Source organism: Gavia stellata, chromosome 30 (genome assembly GCF_030936135.1).
Source record: "Gavia stellata isolate bGavSte3 chromosome 30, bGavSte3.hap2, whole genome shotgun sequence".
NCBI lineage: Eukaryota > Metazoa > Chordata > Aves > Gaviiformes > Gaviidae > Gavia > Gavia stellata.
This window is the reverse complement of record NC_082623.1, coordinates 526112-541358: the sequence shown is the minus strand read 5'-3', so window position 1 is coordinate 541358 and position 15247 is coordinate 526112. Positions and strand designations below refer to the sequence as shown.

General features: G+C 46.7%; 1 protein-coding gene across 1 annotated transcript in view; it reads right to left on the bottom strand.

Moving 5' to 3' along the window:
- The window catches only part of LGR6 (leucine rich repeat containing G protein-coupled receptor 6), a 148202-nt gene that overhangs the window by 36987 nt on the left and 95968 nt on the right, over positions 1–15247 (bottom strand). The window contains exons 5-6 of the mRNA XM_059831199.1: positions 11301–11516; positions 2341–2412 (exon numbers count right to left, since the gene is read on the bottom strand). Coding sequence (XP_059687182.1) covers positions 2341–2412; positions 11301–11516 — 288 coding nt within the window. The remainder of the gene's footprint in view (positions 1–2340; positions 2413–11300; positions 11517–15247) is intronic.

The following is a 15247-nucleotide window of genomic DNA, read 5'->3' as shown; positions in this document are numbered from 1 at the left end:
TGTGCTAAGTGCTGTCAACAGAATGTAATCATAATTTGAGTTAAAGGGTATGTGCGGAGACTGTAATAGTCTCCACATGCACAGGAGCTGAGAGGTGGTAGGTAAATGCAGGTCTAGCAGCTTGGCTGGGCTGTTGCAGCCAAATGCTTGGCTGTTTTTTTGCCACAAAGCTTGGCCAGCTTTTGTCAGCAGGGCAGATGAGTGCTGGAGATTAACACGAGGGGGATGGCTCCAGTTGAGGAACAAAGTGTTCCTCAAAGATCAGTGACTTGAAATACTTGCTGGCCTGAAGGTGATAATGGGATGCTCAAGCCAAGAGCAGCAAAAGCCAGCTCACTGTCTCTTGAAGACACTCCTTCAGTGTGATCAGATGTGGAGGAGAGTCTGGAGATCTCGCCCACAGCACTGTCCTTGCAGCTGCAGGCATCTTGTGGAGGATGGGAGCTGTGGGATACTCACACGCACAAGTTGGGGCCATCAGAGCTTGGACACAGGCAGATCCCTGCTCCGAGGGGACAACCCCTGGAGGTCCAAAACTCCCAGGGCTGCCTGGTCAGCAGGGACAGGACTGCCACCGCCGCAGCCCTGCAGAGAGCCCTGTCCCTGCAGTGTTAGGCAGACCTGTCCCTGCGGGGACTGAGAGTAAGAGGGGGACACTCTGAGCTCCCCTGAGTGCTGGGGAGCATCTCAGATGGGCAACAAAAGGCAAAGAAAGTGCTCGAGTGGGAGCAGAGGGGAAGAGAGGGGACATGAGCTTTCAGCACAAGTGTCTATGGAAGCTGAACTATATCCCAGAGTGATGGAAGCCCTTTAGTCTTTCCCACAGTAAATAAGGGGCCTGCTTCTTCTCTGCAGCTCCATCCTGCTTGGGATGGGCAGTAGGGTGGCTTTAACTACCTTGGCTGCAGAATAAGGTTGCCCTGGTGTAGGCTGTGGTCTTGCTGCATGGTCTACCTGGGTTAGAGCCCAAACAGGGTTTTCTTCCATCAGCAAGTCCTCCACTCCCTACTACAACCTGCCTGCCTTTGTGCTGCCCGGATGCCATGGCTCTGCCCTCACGTATTTGTCTGTGCCCACTAGAAATAACTGGGGAGAAAGCCAAGCTGGCACAATGGCCGGGGAGATCCGTGGATCACCAGTGGAGACCGTCCAGCCTCCCTTCCCGCATCATCCCTGGCACAGTTCAACCTCTCTCCAGCTGAGCCCTTCTGGGTGGCTCCAGGATGTGCCAGTCTGAAAGAGACAATGCGTGTCATGGTCCTGCTCCCGAGGAGTGTGTCTAGGGACCAAGGGCTTGCCTGCTGCTTCCACTCTCGCCTGATCACTGTTGCTGGCACCGTGCTCAGCACAGAGGGGCCCTGTCTCCTTGAATGGCACTTGAATGCTGGAAGTGTCACCTCTTTTTGCCATGACCCAGACCCCCTATTTCTCCCTGGCAAGGAGTGAGGGCCTGACTCTGACCCCAAGGCCTGCATGAAGGGACATGTTTCTGCACAACTGAAGGCAGCAAGGCACCTCTTCCAGTCTTTCAGAGCCTTGATTTATCTGCTTGCTGTTTATGTTTCCTCCTAGGCCAATGCACGGCACATGAGACCCAAGTAATTCACACTGCTGTCAAAGGTGTGGTGTGTGCAAGGCAAGGCTGTCAGATTTAAATCTCCCTGAGTTCAGGGTGACCCGTCTGCTGCTAATGAAGATGTGCCCTGGAGGAGAGTTCATTCCTGATTCCCATCTTTCCCTGTGGTCTCCTGACAGATTGCCTACCCAACCAGATCAAGAACATGGTGCAAGGTGAAGTCAGCTGGCTGTGGGTGATGCCAGGGGACATGGGACCATCTCAAAGAGAGATAATCCACAGATGCCCAAGGATTTTACCAGCCTGGAACTCAAGCCAGCCCCTCATTTTGGTGGCATCAGGTGTTTAGGGGGCTTTGGGACCACGTGCGTGTGGTGAGGAGGTGGGGACACTCCCTGAGCAGAGCATGCATGCAAGCTCTCTGGATTGCACCAGGACTAGATTTGTGTCCAGGTCCTTAGAGCCCTCTCCCAGCCGCTCTACCCACATGCGCAGACCCCTTTGCAGCAGCAGCGCAGCTGGGCCAGCTTGCACAGGTGCAGGGAGAAAGTCCAGTCTGCCACCACCCCAGGCTGCATCATGCCCTGGGCATCTGCTTGCTGGGCTGGTGCCGGGAGCCAGCCCTGCTGCTGCCCTCACAACATGGTGACGAGTGAACATGCAGTGGGGCTGACCCAGAGTCACTAGCCCTTTCCTGCCGGCTGTGCTGGAGGGGATGAACACACACGAGCTCTTTAGGACAGAGAAGAAAACAGGTGACTCACAGGGTTTCCAAGCTGTGCAGCCCATCAAAGCCGTTGGCTCCCAGGCTTTGGATTCGGTTGTTGTGCAGGTGCCTGTGGACAAAACAGAGATGTTCAGTGGAGATGCAAGCTGACCTTTTCCTACCAGTCTGAGCCATGGCCCAGAGACATCCTGCAAGCTGAGCACAGCCGGGGCTGGGATGACGAAGGGTGTTATAAGGTCCCCTCGCTTGCCTCATGAGACACACGCTAGGTGCAGTAGTGCTTGCAGAGCAGCTACAGAGCTCTCATTTCTCCCAGGAAATCCAGGCTGATGTAGGAGTTTCCCTGAGACCTCCACTGTCACAGCTGGTGGGTGACTTTGGATGAACGTGCTTAAGCAAGAAGCTTCAAGAAACACTCTAGATCTCACCTTACATTGGACCCAACCCTACAAAGTGCCATGTGGCTTCAGCAGTTGTTCATGGGCACCGGGTGCTATCTAAACACACAGTCATATTTGGACTCCTCAGAGCCTTAGGAGCAGCAAGAAGGCTTTGAGTTGAAAATCATCCTATTAGTCACAGTTTAGTATCTTTACTTGCAAAAAAATGAAAATGCTGCCAGTTCCTGGATTAGCTCCAGTTTGATTGCAATGAAAGTTGTCTTCAGTTTAATGCTTCAGAGTGTCTGGCTGAAGTGCAGGGGCCATGTGGCAGGCTGACACACATTCTCTACACTAAGGCAGCAATTTTTTCCCTGTGCCCCTTCACCCTTGTGCTATACGCCACAAACATCTGGTGCTTAAGGGCTCTGGACCTCCCAACCTTAATGCTGGTGCTGGAGAGCCATGTGTTGGGGGCCCCCTGGCTTGTAAAGCCACCTGGGGTATTTTTGTCTTTGAAGCTCCACAGATGATGAGTTCCCCTGGAGCCCCATCTGCTGGGTTCTCTGTTTCCATGGGCTTCTTACTCCCATGTCTCAGTTTTTTGGCAAACCCAAGACCTTCATTCCTGGATTCCTCCTCTCTGATTGGCAGAGACTGTGTGTGCATGTGCACATCTGAGTGTTTTAGCCACTGGGCTTCCTTTACAGCTGGTGGGAGCCACATGGCATCCCCCTCTGAAATCCCACTCAAGGGCACCTTGAAGTCCATATAGAGAGACCTTGGAGCAGCCTGAGGAAAGTCTGCTGAAAAACAGGAGAAGACAACCCACTGCTGCCCAGTCTGCACTGCTACCAGCCTGGGCTTAAGCACATTAGTGATGTCCATCCTTGCATGGGGATGGTCTGTGCGGAGAAATGCCCACCAAGGAGGTAAGGTCCTCTGGGGCAGGATACCATCCTTGCTCTCTGTCAGGGTAGGTTTCCCCACCAGTTCATTTTACAGTCCAGGTTCTCCTATAACACAGAGTGCCATGTGGTTAATCTGCTGCCACACCACTTGCTTCTGGGGTCCTTTTCTCCCTTGCCCACGCTCAGGGATGCACCAGCCTTTGTCCAAGACTGCTGTCTCCTTCCAAGAGCCTGAGGGAGACTCCACACTGGCAGATGGATCAATGACTTTTTCGTTATTTGCTGCTTGATTTAAATCTGTCTCAGCTTGAAAAATCTCTCACTCCACCTGGATTCAAGTGTGAGCTGTTTGGCTGAGCACAGGCAGCTCCCACTGCCAAATATTCTAGGGTAAAACAGGAGGGAGCTGGGAGTGGAGGAACAGCCAGGCTCTAGGGCAGTTTGGTAGGGGCTTGCAAAACAGAAACCAGCCCAAGACGGATGTTTGTCATTGGGATGAGAACATACAAACACTTCAGAGGAAGGGGAAGGGAGGGGAAAAGATGTGTGATAAAATATATTTGCTCCTTTGAGCAAACGGGAAAAAAGAAAAGTAAGTTGCCTGCAAGAAAACTTGGTTTGATTGTGACTCTTAGAGGAGAAAAGAAGCTGAGATCAAAATCAGAATCTTACAGGAGAAATTTCTCTTCATCACAAGAAAAGAAGTTCAAGTCCAGGCGGTTTCCTCTATCCAATGTTATGGGATAGCTTCAGATCGTGTTGGCCTTACCTCACTTGGCACTTCTAGTGCAAGATGGTGCCAACAATATTAGGTCCGTTTGAGCACTGGATACTGCATTTGGCAAATCGAGGGTTTGGATCTGGAGTCGGTCTGTAATGGCAGCAAGAGGTACCACAGGAACGTCTTGCCCCATATGGCTGCGAGGGGACAGCGTGGTGAGAAAGGAAATGCTGAATGCTGGGGAAGATGTGAACTCCTTGGAGTTTTGTCAGAGTGGTACAACAGGAGACCTTGTCTAAGCTCGGACACGCTGATCAACTGACTACTATCGCTCAAGTCAGGCAAGGAGACAGAATAGAAAAGCAATCACCTGCTGTGTTTATATTTGGCTCTAAAGTGCTTTGTTTGGAGGCAGGGTAATGAAAATCATCAGAAGGAAGTTCTTTGCTGGTGAGAAAATTATGAACAACTGAAAAAGAGAGTTATAAAAAAATTTGCTGTCCAAGCTGAACTCTAGAGTTGTTACTCAACCACATGGCAATAATAGAAACAAGAGTGCTGGAAAGGTAAACACTTGAAAAGATGTTCCTTTCTTCCATCCTGCCTTTTTTTCTCCCCTGGCAAACAAATTTTAACAAGTGGAATTGCAACATCTCCAGTGTTTGTCAATTTGAGCTCAGCCCACACAACGTTATATTCTGCCCCGTAAATTACAGCTGGTTTGATAGCAGCTCAAGATACTTGGTTCTGGGCTATAAACAACCCTCTTGTCATGCAAAAACATGAGAAGTCTTTAAGCCCTTGCTATTCCTATTGGAGATAGTATCCACCACTGTCCTCAGTAAGATCAACGATCTTTGAGTTCTGTGTATCTCCCTTTGCAGGTCAGTACCATGTCGGGAGGCTGGTTTTGGGCAATCATCCATGAGAGTAGCTTTGCCCGGGAAGGAGGCAGTTGTTGCTTTTTTATGGGCTGGCATGTAGACTGTTATTCAGTTATGCACCTCCATTAGAAAACAGTGGTCTCATTGCAAAAGCAATTGTCATGACTGACCTCTGGCAGGACAGCAGAAAATTTGCCCCATGTGCTCCTGCAGCAGCACGAGTGCTACCACATGTCGTGAGACAGGCTAGCTCCTTTGCTGTGTCAGGTGAACCCATGCTCTGCCTTGCTGAAAGGCGGAATAAATTACAGTGGCTGCAGAACACCAAACGGCCACAATCCCCCAAGCACGCTTGGGAGGGACGCTTCATCTTGGTCGGTGTCTCAGGCAATGAGACTTTAGAAGCACACCAGAAAAAAAACAACCCTGCAAGATTCCTTTGTGCCCCACAAAAAAAGTGCACAGCAGTTTCTAGAAGAAAGATTTTCTGTCCTTACCAATGATTTCTTATCACAAATTGGGCATAAATGAGATTTTACCAAATCATCCCTGCAGCACTCCTAGTAGAAGTTGTTTCATTTTCATTTCACTCCCTTTTCCATGTATCTTTCCAGTGGGTTAAAAGATCCTGGAAAACAGTCTCGTACTGAAGTGAGAGACAGTCGAACCCAGGCATTAGCACTGTGAGCTCCAACTCTGGAAATGCCAACTCTAAGCGACAGGGCACCTCTGTCAATTTGTCTTACACACAAGGGAAAGCAGGTTGAGCTAATGTGCTAAACACTGGTTCAATAAAGGTCCTTGTCTGCATGAACAGAAGAGTAGACTGTAAGGAAAGGGAAATTATATTACATCTGCATCGTGCACTGGTGAAAATGGCTCTGGAAGGCTAAATGTATTTCTGGTACCCACATTGTTAACTGGATGTTGATAATTTGGAATGGGTGCAGACAAGAGCAATAAAAATTATCCAAAGGCTGGAAAAAACTAGGATGGAGACTTAGAGAACTCAGTCTGTTTAGCTTATTAAAAATAAGATCAAGGGGATGAGTGCAGTGTAACGTATAGGATTCTTCCTGGTTAGAAAATGGGTACTAAAATGGTTCTGTGATTTAGTGGAGAAAAGAATAATAAGAACAAATGTCTGAAGTCAAAGCCAAAGAAAATTCAAATGGGAAATATGAGCTTTTTTTTTTTTTTTGTTAACACTAACTATGATTAACCACTGGAACAAACTACAAAGAGAAGTGGTGGATTCTCCATTGCTTTCATTTCTCATGACTTCATTTTTTTCTTCTCAAAAAGGACAAATGCAAACACTTTCCATCAGTTATTTGCATTAGATGATTTGAACCAATTTCAAATCTGACATGATACGAATTCCCCCACTGGACCAGCTATTGCCATGATGAATTTCCAGCTCTATTGTGGAAAAATTGTCCTTTTCCTCAATTTGGCCATGGTTAAGTAGAGAAACGTAAATCATAAATGGTGCAAATTCCCATGGATTATTTCCGGCAGTGAAGGACCAGCATGAGAGTTGTCTGGTGAAGAATAAAGCTCAATCAGAAGTGACATTGTCAGGGGTGCATTGGAGTGCTGTTTGCTTCTTCCTCAAGTGCTGGAGAGGGAAACTCACTTTTGCCAAGGCAGCATGCTCGGTCCTCAGAGAGAAAAGGCACTTTTGCAAATTAAAAGGCCCATGAATGGGACCCAGATGTTCCAGGCAATATTGTTCTTAGTGATAATGAATTGCACATGCCTGGCACTCCCCACCAACACCATGGTTCCCAAGAACTTCTCAGAAAGGGACTTCTTAACTCCCTTCTACAGGTGAAGGTAAAGATGCACAGGTTCATCCTGACACTGATCTAACAGATGGGATTGTCCTGCTGGGGAGCTCTGAGTCTCACAGATATCAGCTGAAACTACTGGTGCCCAGCTCCCCTGGAAAGCAGGGATGAGGCGTTTGACGTTTGCTCCCAGGCAGGGAGGGCATTAAAAATCAGTGGGCCCTTTTGAAAGTTTTGGCCAGAGTAACACCAGAACAAGGACCAAAATGGGAATGGGAACCCAGGAGTCTTGGAAACGATTTTTCTCCTCTAGTCACTAAACCATGCTGTTAGAGAGAGAGCTGCATCATGTCCTTACATGATAAAAACTGTAAGAAAGAGAAATTCTACTAAATATCCTTCATTTACTGTCTTCAGATCTCAACACATTCAGTTGGAAGGTCTTGCTGGGTGACCTAGGAGGGAAGCACTTGCAGGTGAGTGGCTTGTCCTCAACAATAAAACATCAGCTGAAATTCAGGTTACATGAATGTAAGGTGATGTAAAGGGGAGGGGGGAACCAGTCTTACATGAGCATATGGAGTAACAGGCTTTTAATTATATACAGGAAGGAGCTCTTGGTGTTTAGTAGATGTCAAAAAAGCAAATCAAATTATAGGAATGACCTATAGAGAGAAAATGGGCTACAGAACAGCATTATGCCAGTGTATAAACTCATTGTTCATTTTTGTCTTTGCTACATTGTGCGGTTCTGGTCCCTCCACCTCAAAGGTGCAGAGGAACAAACAAGTGTGATATGTAGACTAGCTTCTGGTTGCAAAACAGCTAACTGAACAGGGACTGGAAAAGCCACGATGAGGGAAGGATATGACAGACAGTCACAAATACAGCGATGGCACAGAAGAGGTAGAGACGGAGTGCAAGAATTATGGGCCGTTAAGCAAAAATAACTGGTAGTGTCATGAAAACAACTTTCTCAGAGAACTTGTTTTCCAAAGACTTGTGTGCAGGCAGACAAGGGTCAGGGCCAGATAAGAGGAGTGGAGCATCTTTTTTGCATTATGGGGCCAAGTTAACTCACTGGCTCCAAGCTCACTCCCTGTGAAGCAGCAAATGCTGGGTCCTTTTGTCAGTGGGATGTTCAGCATTGCAGGAATGTTCGAGTCAGCAGGGTTTCCGGGAGCTAAGGCTCCCTGTGGACCCAAGCAGAGAAGGATCCGGGTTTTGACCTCGTTTGCTCTAACTTAAGGGATTCCCTGCCATGTGATGAAAATAAAACTACCCAAAGACTTTCTCTAACCAGGTCCATCATTACAGGGCTGCAGAGCAAACCTCTCTACTGCCTGGCCTGTGTAGGAGAGGGCACCCTGACTCTGTGTCCCATCCACGTCCTAGCATCTCTGCTGAGAGCTCTCACAGCTCCTTTGGTGACACCAGGAAAGAAGGGAACTGCAGCCCATTTCAGAGATGTGGCAGCACGGACATGTCTGTGGTGTTGGGGTAATTCCTGGCAGCGGTTCCCAAATTTGTCCATGTGAGATTTTACTGCAGGGTTAGTGGACCCCTCTGACGACTGAGACTGAAAGAGGTGCTGTGATTCCTGGTTTGGGAGTTTCTGCTGAATTCAGCCGGCAGACGAGATGAGGGACACTAACGAGAACTGCTGTTATGTACTTTATCAGCCTGTCAGCACAGCAGCATGGGGGTTTCAGATGCTCACTTCTAAATGAAAAATCTTTTATGCCCAAGAAAGAAGATGCTTTTTGTAAAAAGCCCTTTGCTCCACACAAATCATTAGCTGAAAAATACTCCTGACTATTTCTGCTTGTATATGCTAAGACACATTCTGTCCTGAATAGATCAGACTTGGAGGTAAGATCTTCAGTATCCTATTCCCATGAGCCACCCTGATCAAGCAAGCCATCTCCCTTCTGCTATCAGCAGCATAGTGCCAACATCACAGCACTCGAAGACCTTGTTATCAAAGCTGGGGAAAGGATGGTGCCAATTACCAAGACTCATAGATTTCATGATGAGTGATTTACATGAGGCTCTGCTTACTGAACACCCTGCAGCCCTAGTTAGAAACCTGTAGCAGCAATAGATGGGAATAAGATCAGGGAATTCCTCAACAGAGGTATAATTTATTAGCACAGGCTGAACCCCTTAACTTGTTCCAGATTGAGGCTTGTATATTCTGATGTTGGTGCTTTGTGTCAGTGCTGGATGATCACCCACATCTCTCCCAAAGGCCCAAGGTGTGTGGAGGAGGAAAAGCACATCTCTGCACCTGGGAAGGTCATGCCCTCAGCCGTGGTCAGCCGTGTCCATGAGTATTAATCAGGCTGTATACAAGAGATTCCCCTGTGCTTCTCCACATCTGCCTTTGGCTCTCCTCCCCCAGGTGCTCATTTTAATACCTCTCGGGCTAGAAGTTTCCTGATGTTTGTGGTAGCATCCAGCTCTTCTCAATCTACTTGCTAATTCAGACACTTCCAGAGGAATGCACATATGTATCGTCTGCATCCTAGTAGGGAAAGTTTCCTCGCAAGCTTTACTGCCTAGCTCGGCTGGCTTTTGGGAGCATGTGCTTCTCAGCTTGGTGGGCGAGTCCGAAGCAGGGAAACATCCCTGGTAGGGACGCAGAAAGAACACTGGGTGACTTTCCACGGGCTGCGCGCTGACAAGGGTATGCATGGAAGCATGGGAGAGATTTATGGGGCCAGTTCTGCCAAACACTTGTGATCCCACAAAAATTTAGCATTGTGTCCCACAGCGCCTGGCAGGATCAGACAAGCGTTCCCTTCCAATTGTCTGTGGTGGGACATTATTCTCTCCCTTGTGACCTAATGGTCAATGACTTTTATTTCTTGAGCTTGCCTGTTTAATTAAGGAGTTGCTTCTCACCCAAAGCATGGGATAAACCAGAATGAAAGCAGTATGCTTTTGAGACTGAAATAAAAACCCAAATGTCAGCTCACCCTCCGTGCTAGATATTAAAGCTGAATGAAGTGGTTGCATTATGATGGTCATGGGATGCCTTGTAGAATGAGCACTATTGTGGGTGAAAACTACTTATTTGACATTTCTCAAGTTGCTTTTAGCATTTCTCCTAAATAAGCCTTTATGCTTTGTCTAAACAACTGAAGTTGATGCTTAGTAAAACTCTGGACTGTGCTTTGTCCAAGCACTTTCTATGCTAAATGGCTTCAGCAAACACTTTAAATTTTGAAAGCGAAATAATTGCTAAACTTTCACTAAGGCATTACATGCTGAGGTTACTTAATATCCTGGCATCAATATGTCTTACTGAACTAAAAGGTAGCATTTCATGTAGATACAGGAGCTCTAAAGTAGTTTACAATTGCACCTGAACTTGCTAATCAACACCAAAAAAGTACTGACTAGCTAATTTGCAAATGTAAACTTCCTTTTAAAAGCTAGATAATATACAAGCCTCTGTTGATTGAAAGGATGCACCTCCTGATGCAACTGCCAAAGACATCGGTTTGCTTTCTGATTACAGGCTGCAGAGCGTTAACTGTGTCTCACTGCCCATGGACTAAATGTTCCCCTCCTGGACCAGGTACCCTCGGAGAGCAGCACCATTCTCTACACTGCTCTGAACACTGTCAGTAAAATGTTTATAATGCAAACTGGACAACAACATGCACAGTGGGGTTGTGATCACTGCGAAGAATAGTTAATCTGCATATATAACACAGTCGTGCCAATAAGCGGGCACAGGCTTGGACAAGGTGTTGAGGTTAGACCTTTCGTTCAAAATTACATTTGGTCAAAAAGTTTTCTTGGCATGTTTTCCAAGAAAAAAATAGTGCTTTTTAACCTGACTGCAGGTTGGTGCAATTTTGTTTTTTTTCATGTTGATAGAAATTCCTGTAGTTTTAACACAGGGATTGGAGGGGCAAATAGAAATGAGAAGCTTTTTGTTTCTTGAATCTTCAGGGAAAAAACCTGCTTTTTGTTTCCAGATACTGATATTTTTTCTAAATACAAAACATTTTTTGAATGATATTGGGGACCTTTTTGGCTCTTCAGAGAAAAGTGGGGAAAATATGACAAAAATTGAAAGAGGCAATTTTAGCATTTCATATCAAATGGTGGGGATTCCTTGACTCTTGTGAGCAAAACCTCTGCCTGCCCCCCCTGCAGCAAGAAGTTGCTCCTGGATAGCGACTACCAGGTCTTCTTGTGGGAGAAGGACCCCATTTGCCAGGCATGGTCAGCACCTTGTCCCAGCCGGAGCATGCCGCAGCCGCGAGGGAGTAACAAGTGGAGAAAGCTTACAGCACCACGAGGCTGCTGAGGTTCTGGAAGGCGTAATCGGGAATGTGCCAGATCTGGTTGAGAGCCAGGGTCATGGCTTGCAGCGCTGGCAGGTGGTTCAGAGCTTGGACAGGGATCTCCGTCAGGGCATTATCATCCAGCCACAGGTGACGCAAGGAGAGCAGCCCCTCAAAGCTCTTCTCGGGCACCACAGAGATAAGGTTTGCATCCAGACGTCTGAGTGGGAAAGAAACAGGGTGGGGATAAGTGAGAGACATATCTAGCATTGCTTTATGTGCCCGCAGTGTTATGCAAAGGGAGTTTTGATGCCGAGGCGGGATGGATTGATGGCCAGGGAGATTGGATTAGGCTGTAAATAGTGATTAGCATAAGGAGGTCTCAGTGCAAGGCTCCTGCCAGTGCTTGGAGATATTTGACCGCCGCCAAGGATGTTCCCTTCTTGATGGCCATTTAGTGCTGCCAACTAATGGCAGCTTCTTAAACAAAGTGGTTGGGCTAAGTCCTTTCACATGACCCACCAGATGGACACTGGCCAGCTGTGGCTTGCAGGCACCCCCGTTAAAAATGAGCATCAAAGCTGCATCCCCTGGGGCCGGGCTTACTGTGAATCTGCCTGAGCCCATCTGTGGAGGCACAGCCCTATTTGGGGTACCCCACAGCCCGCTCAGACCCACTGCTGCGGCATGTGCAGGATAGCCAAACCATGTGGCCAAAGCCCCATTCCAGAAGAAAAGGATTTGTCTGGAAATGTGAAATACGTGGCAGCCCTGCTTGGGGTCCTGCGTTTGATCCAAACAGCCAGGCTACCTGCTAAAACACCACGAACGAGTCAGACCACATGTCATGGCACAGGAATTAAGCCTGCGCTCTCTGTATCACACATGTTCAGGCCTTTCTTTCTCCTTGATTTGCCAATTGCTTTTTTTTTTATTATCATGGAAACCTTAAGGCGGTTGAATCTGAGGTTTAATTTGGTGAGAAACTTTAATTTTTAAGACTTGGTTTTGTTCCAAAATAGAATGAGAAGCCAAAAAATATTAAGCTTATTATGAATAAAAAAGTTAAAAAACTAGGTTTGGGAATCATCTCTCTTGAAGATCTCTTATTTCAACAATGGTGAGCAGGATGTGTTATCTGTAGATTTAAAAATCAAAATATAAGAGGAAAACACTTCAAATTTGGATGAAATACCAGGAACCAATTATACAAAGGAGAAAGAAAATTCTCATTTCCACCCACAGCCAACAGAGCTTATTTTATTTTTCCAAGCTATCGGAAGGAAAGATCTCTGAATTCAAATTGCAAAGAGAAAGCACTTTGTCTCTTATCAAAGCATGAGAGAAGGACGTTAACAGATCTGTCATGGCCCAACCCTCAAATCAACGATCCTCTATAAAGGAATGTTGTATAGAAATTAGCATTTTTGACTACATAAAGTAATATTTTTGATGAAAGTTGGACACTGTTCCCCCCTGGCACCAGACCCTTGTCCAAAGAGCACAGACAACATTTCCTAGTTCACAAAGCACTTCCCAGCAGCCTGCAATAAACTTTGAGTCTGCAGGAGGACACCAAATGCCCCATCACGTGCACGGAGCAGGGAAGACCCCTGGTGCGAGCTGTAGTCTCTGCAGTGGGGTAGAGTGGTGTTTCCTAGGTGAAATTCTCAGATGATCCTGGGAAATAGATCAGACACATTTCCTGCACTGTCTGGTCTGACCTGGATGGACAAAACTGGAGATTTGTACCTGGTCAAGAAGTGCAGTCAAACCTCCCTGAGATCTCCCTTGGACAACTGGCCTTTAAACGCAGTGTACAAGGCTTAATGCAACACCACCTCAAACTGAAATGATACCCCAAGGTAGATTAAATAAGTATTTCATTACTCCCATTTTGCCACATTGATTTTTTTTTCCAAATTGCAATACACTTGCATTGCTGCAAAGCAACATTTTCTGGTGCAAGGTTGTTCAGCTGAGAGTTTTTCAGCCAGCTCTATTGATCCCTCTGCGGATGGCAAAAGCACATCGCACCCAAAGCTTAGCTCAGTTGCCACAGGATTTGCACCTTTGCTCAGAGGGCTGACACAAGACAGTGTATATTTTCCTCTTGAAGAAGGTGGGCATGTTGCATGTTCTGCCTCAATTTACCTCCTGTCACCAAGACTACAAACAAATCAGAGCATAGCATCATTCATCTTCCCGAGAAGGCAAATCCAAAGAATAAAGAGGAGAAAAGCAAACCCTGCAGCAGCTCAGAGTAAGATTAAAGACTCTATTTGAAAATTTTCATCAAAATGTTTTGGGACAAACAAGAACTTTTTGACCAAAATTAAAACTTGTGTGGGAAATGTTACTCTCTGCTTAATTTTTCCGTTCCTTCTTCAGCATAAGAATTCTGTTAGTTTTTGGCATCATAATCTGTTTTTTTTTTAAAAAAAGCACTGCTTACTTTTCTCAGAGACATTCTTTCATCCAAATCCCTATATGTTTACTGAAAATTGTTTTAAAGTGAATGCTCTGTTTCAAGTTTAATTCATTAAAGAACAGACAATGAAAATATCCGCTGAGAATAGTTATCATTTTTCAAAACCAAATTAAGCTTTCAGAAATGAAGACGCTAAAACAGAGCCAAGGACTGGTACACCAGGCTGAGCTGTCCAAGGCAGGGATGGTTTGTGGCAAGGGAGCATGGTAGCCCCATGACTGTCTAGCTTTATGTCCCACTTTGGTCATGAACTCCTGGGCGAAGACACAGACGTGAGCCACAAGGGAGTTTGGCTTCAGTGTGATGGTGCCTCAGTCTTGGGGAAACCATTAATGTTGATAGATTTGCTCCATGGCTATTTAGCATATGCTCAGGAAAGGTACTTTTTTACATCCATGGTCCGTAAGTATGAGAGAAGTGCCAGTGAGGTAGCGTGGGTCCTTGATGGATTTTTCTGAGGTACTCGGACACCTCCCTGTCTTCCTGGATCCCTATGGTTAGTACAGAGGCAATAATTGAGATTCATCTAAGGAGTTTGTTAACGCTCCTGGATGGCCACTAGCTTTGGACATGCTGCAGCTCCAAGCCAGGCTCTGCTCCTTGTCTCCACACCGTGCCGTCAACAAGAGGTCACCTCTGCAAGACACAAATGAACCCCAAGTCTTCTGTCTCCTCACCTCCACAGGGACTGCCTGGTGGCAACATGCTGTGCTGTGATGAGTGTGGCCACTGTCCTTGAGACACTCTCTGGAGAGCAGCATGCTCGGGGACTGTGGGTGAGCTCCAGCCAAGGAACTGCTGCCTTAATCTGCTCCAGAGTGTGAAAATCAGACCTCAGCCAGATTCCTTGGTGGAGTGAAAGGGAGACTTTCTGCTGGTTGCAATGAGCTGGACAAGGGCCTGAGCAACCTTAGAAACAGCAGCCTGCTTGAACCACAGCACAGCAAGATGCACCTATCTGGAGCTAGTGAAGTTAAAATTAGGAACAGGGAAGTGTCCAGGTGAAGGCATTTCACACGCAGCATGACAGGCAGGATTCCTTATGTGCCTTCACAGCATCGACAAGGGAACAGGGAACACAGACTAAGCGATGGCTGCGTTCCTGGTACCAAAAGGTCTCCGGGTTATTAAATTGCTCCTCAGGGAGCTGCTGCCTCTTTCTGGAATAGAGGTGCATTCTTTCTAATAAAAGCTGTGCATGTGGGGATTGCTAATTGCTATGGCTTTCAGACAGCTCTCCACTCTCTTCTGGAAGGAGAAAAGCTGAAGTTCTTGGCACAGAGTTGTTAGCAATTATATCAATTATACTAAACAAAAACCAACCCAACAGTTCTCTCCTTTCTTCAGTGTGTGACTCTGGCTCCGTAAGTGTTTTGTGTTATGATTTATACCTAAGATAATTGGGCTGATTAGTGGGTAAATGGGACAGCGCAGGCTGGGGCTGGCTCCTCACCTTCCAC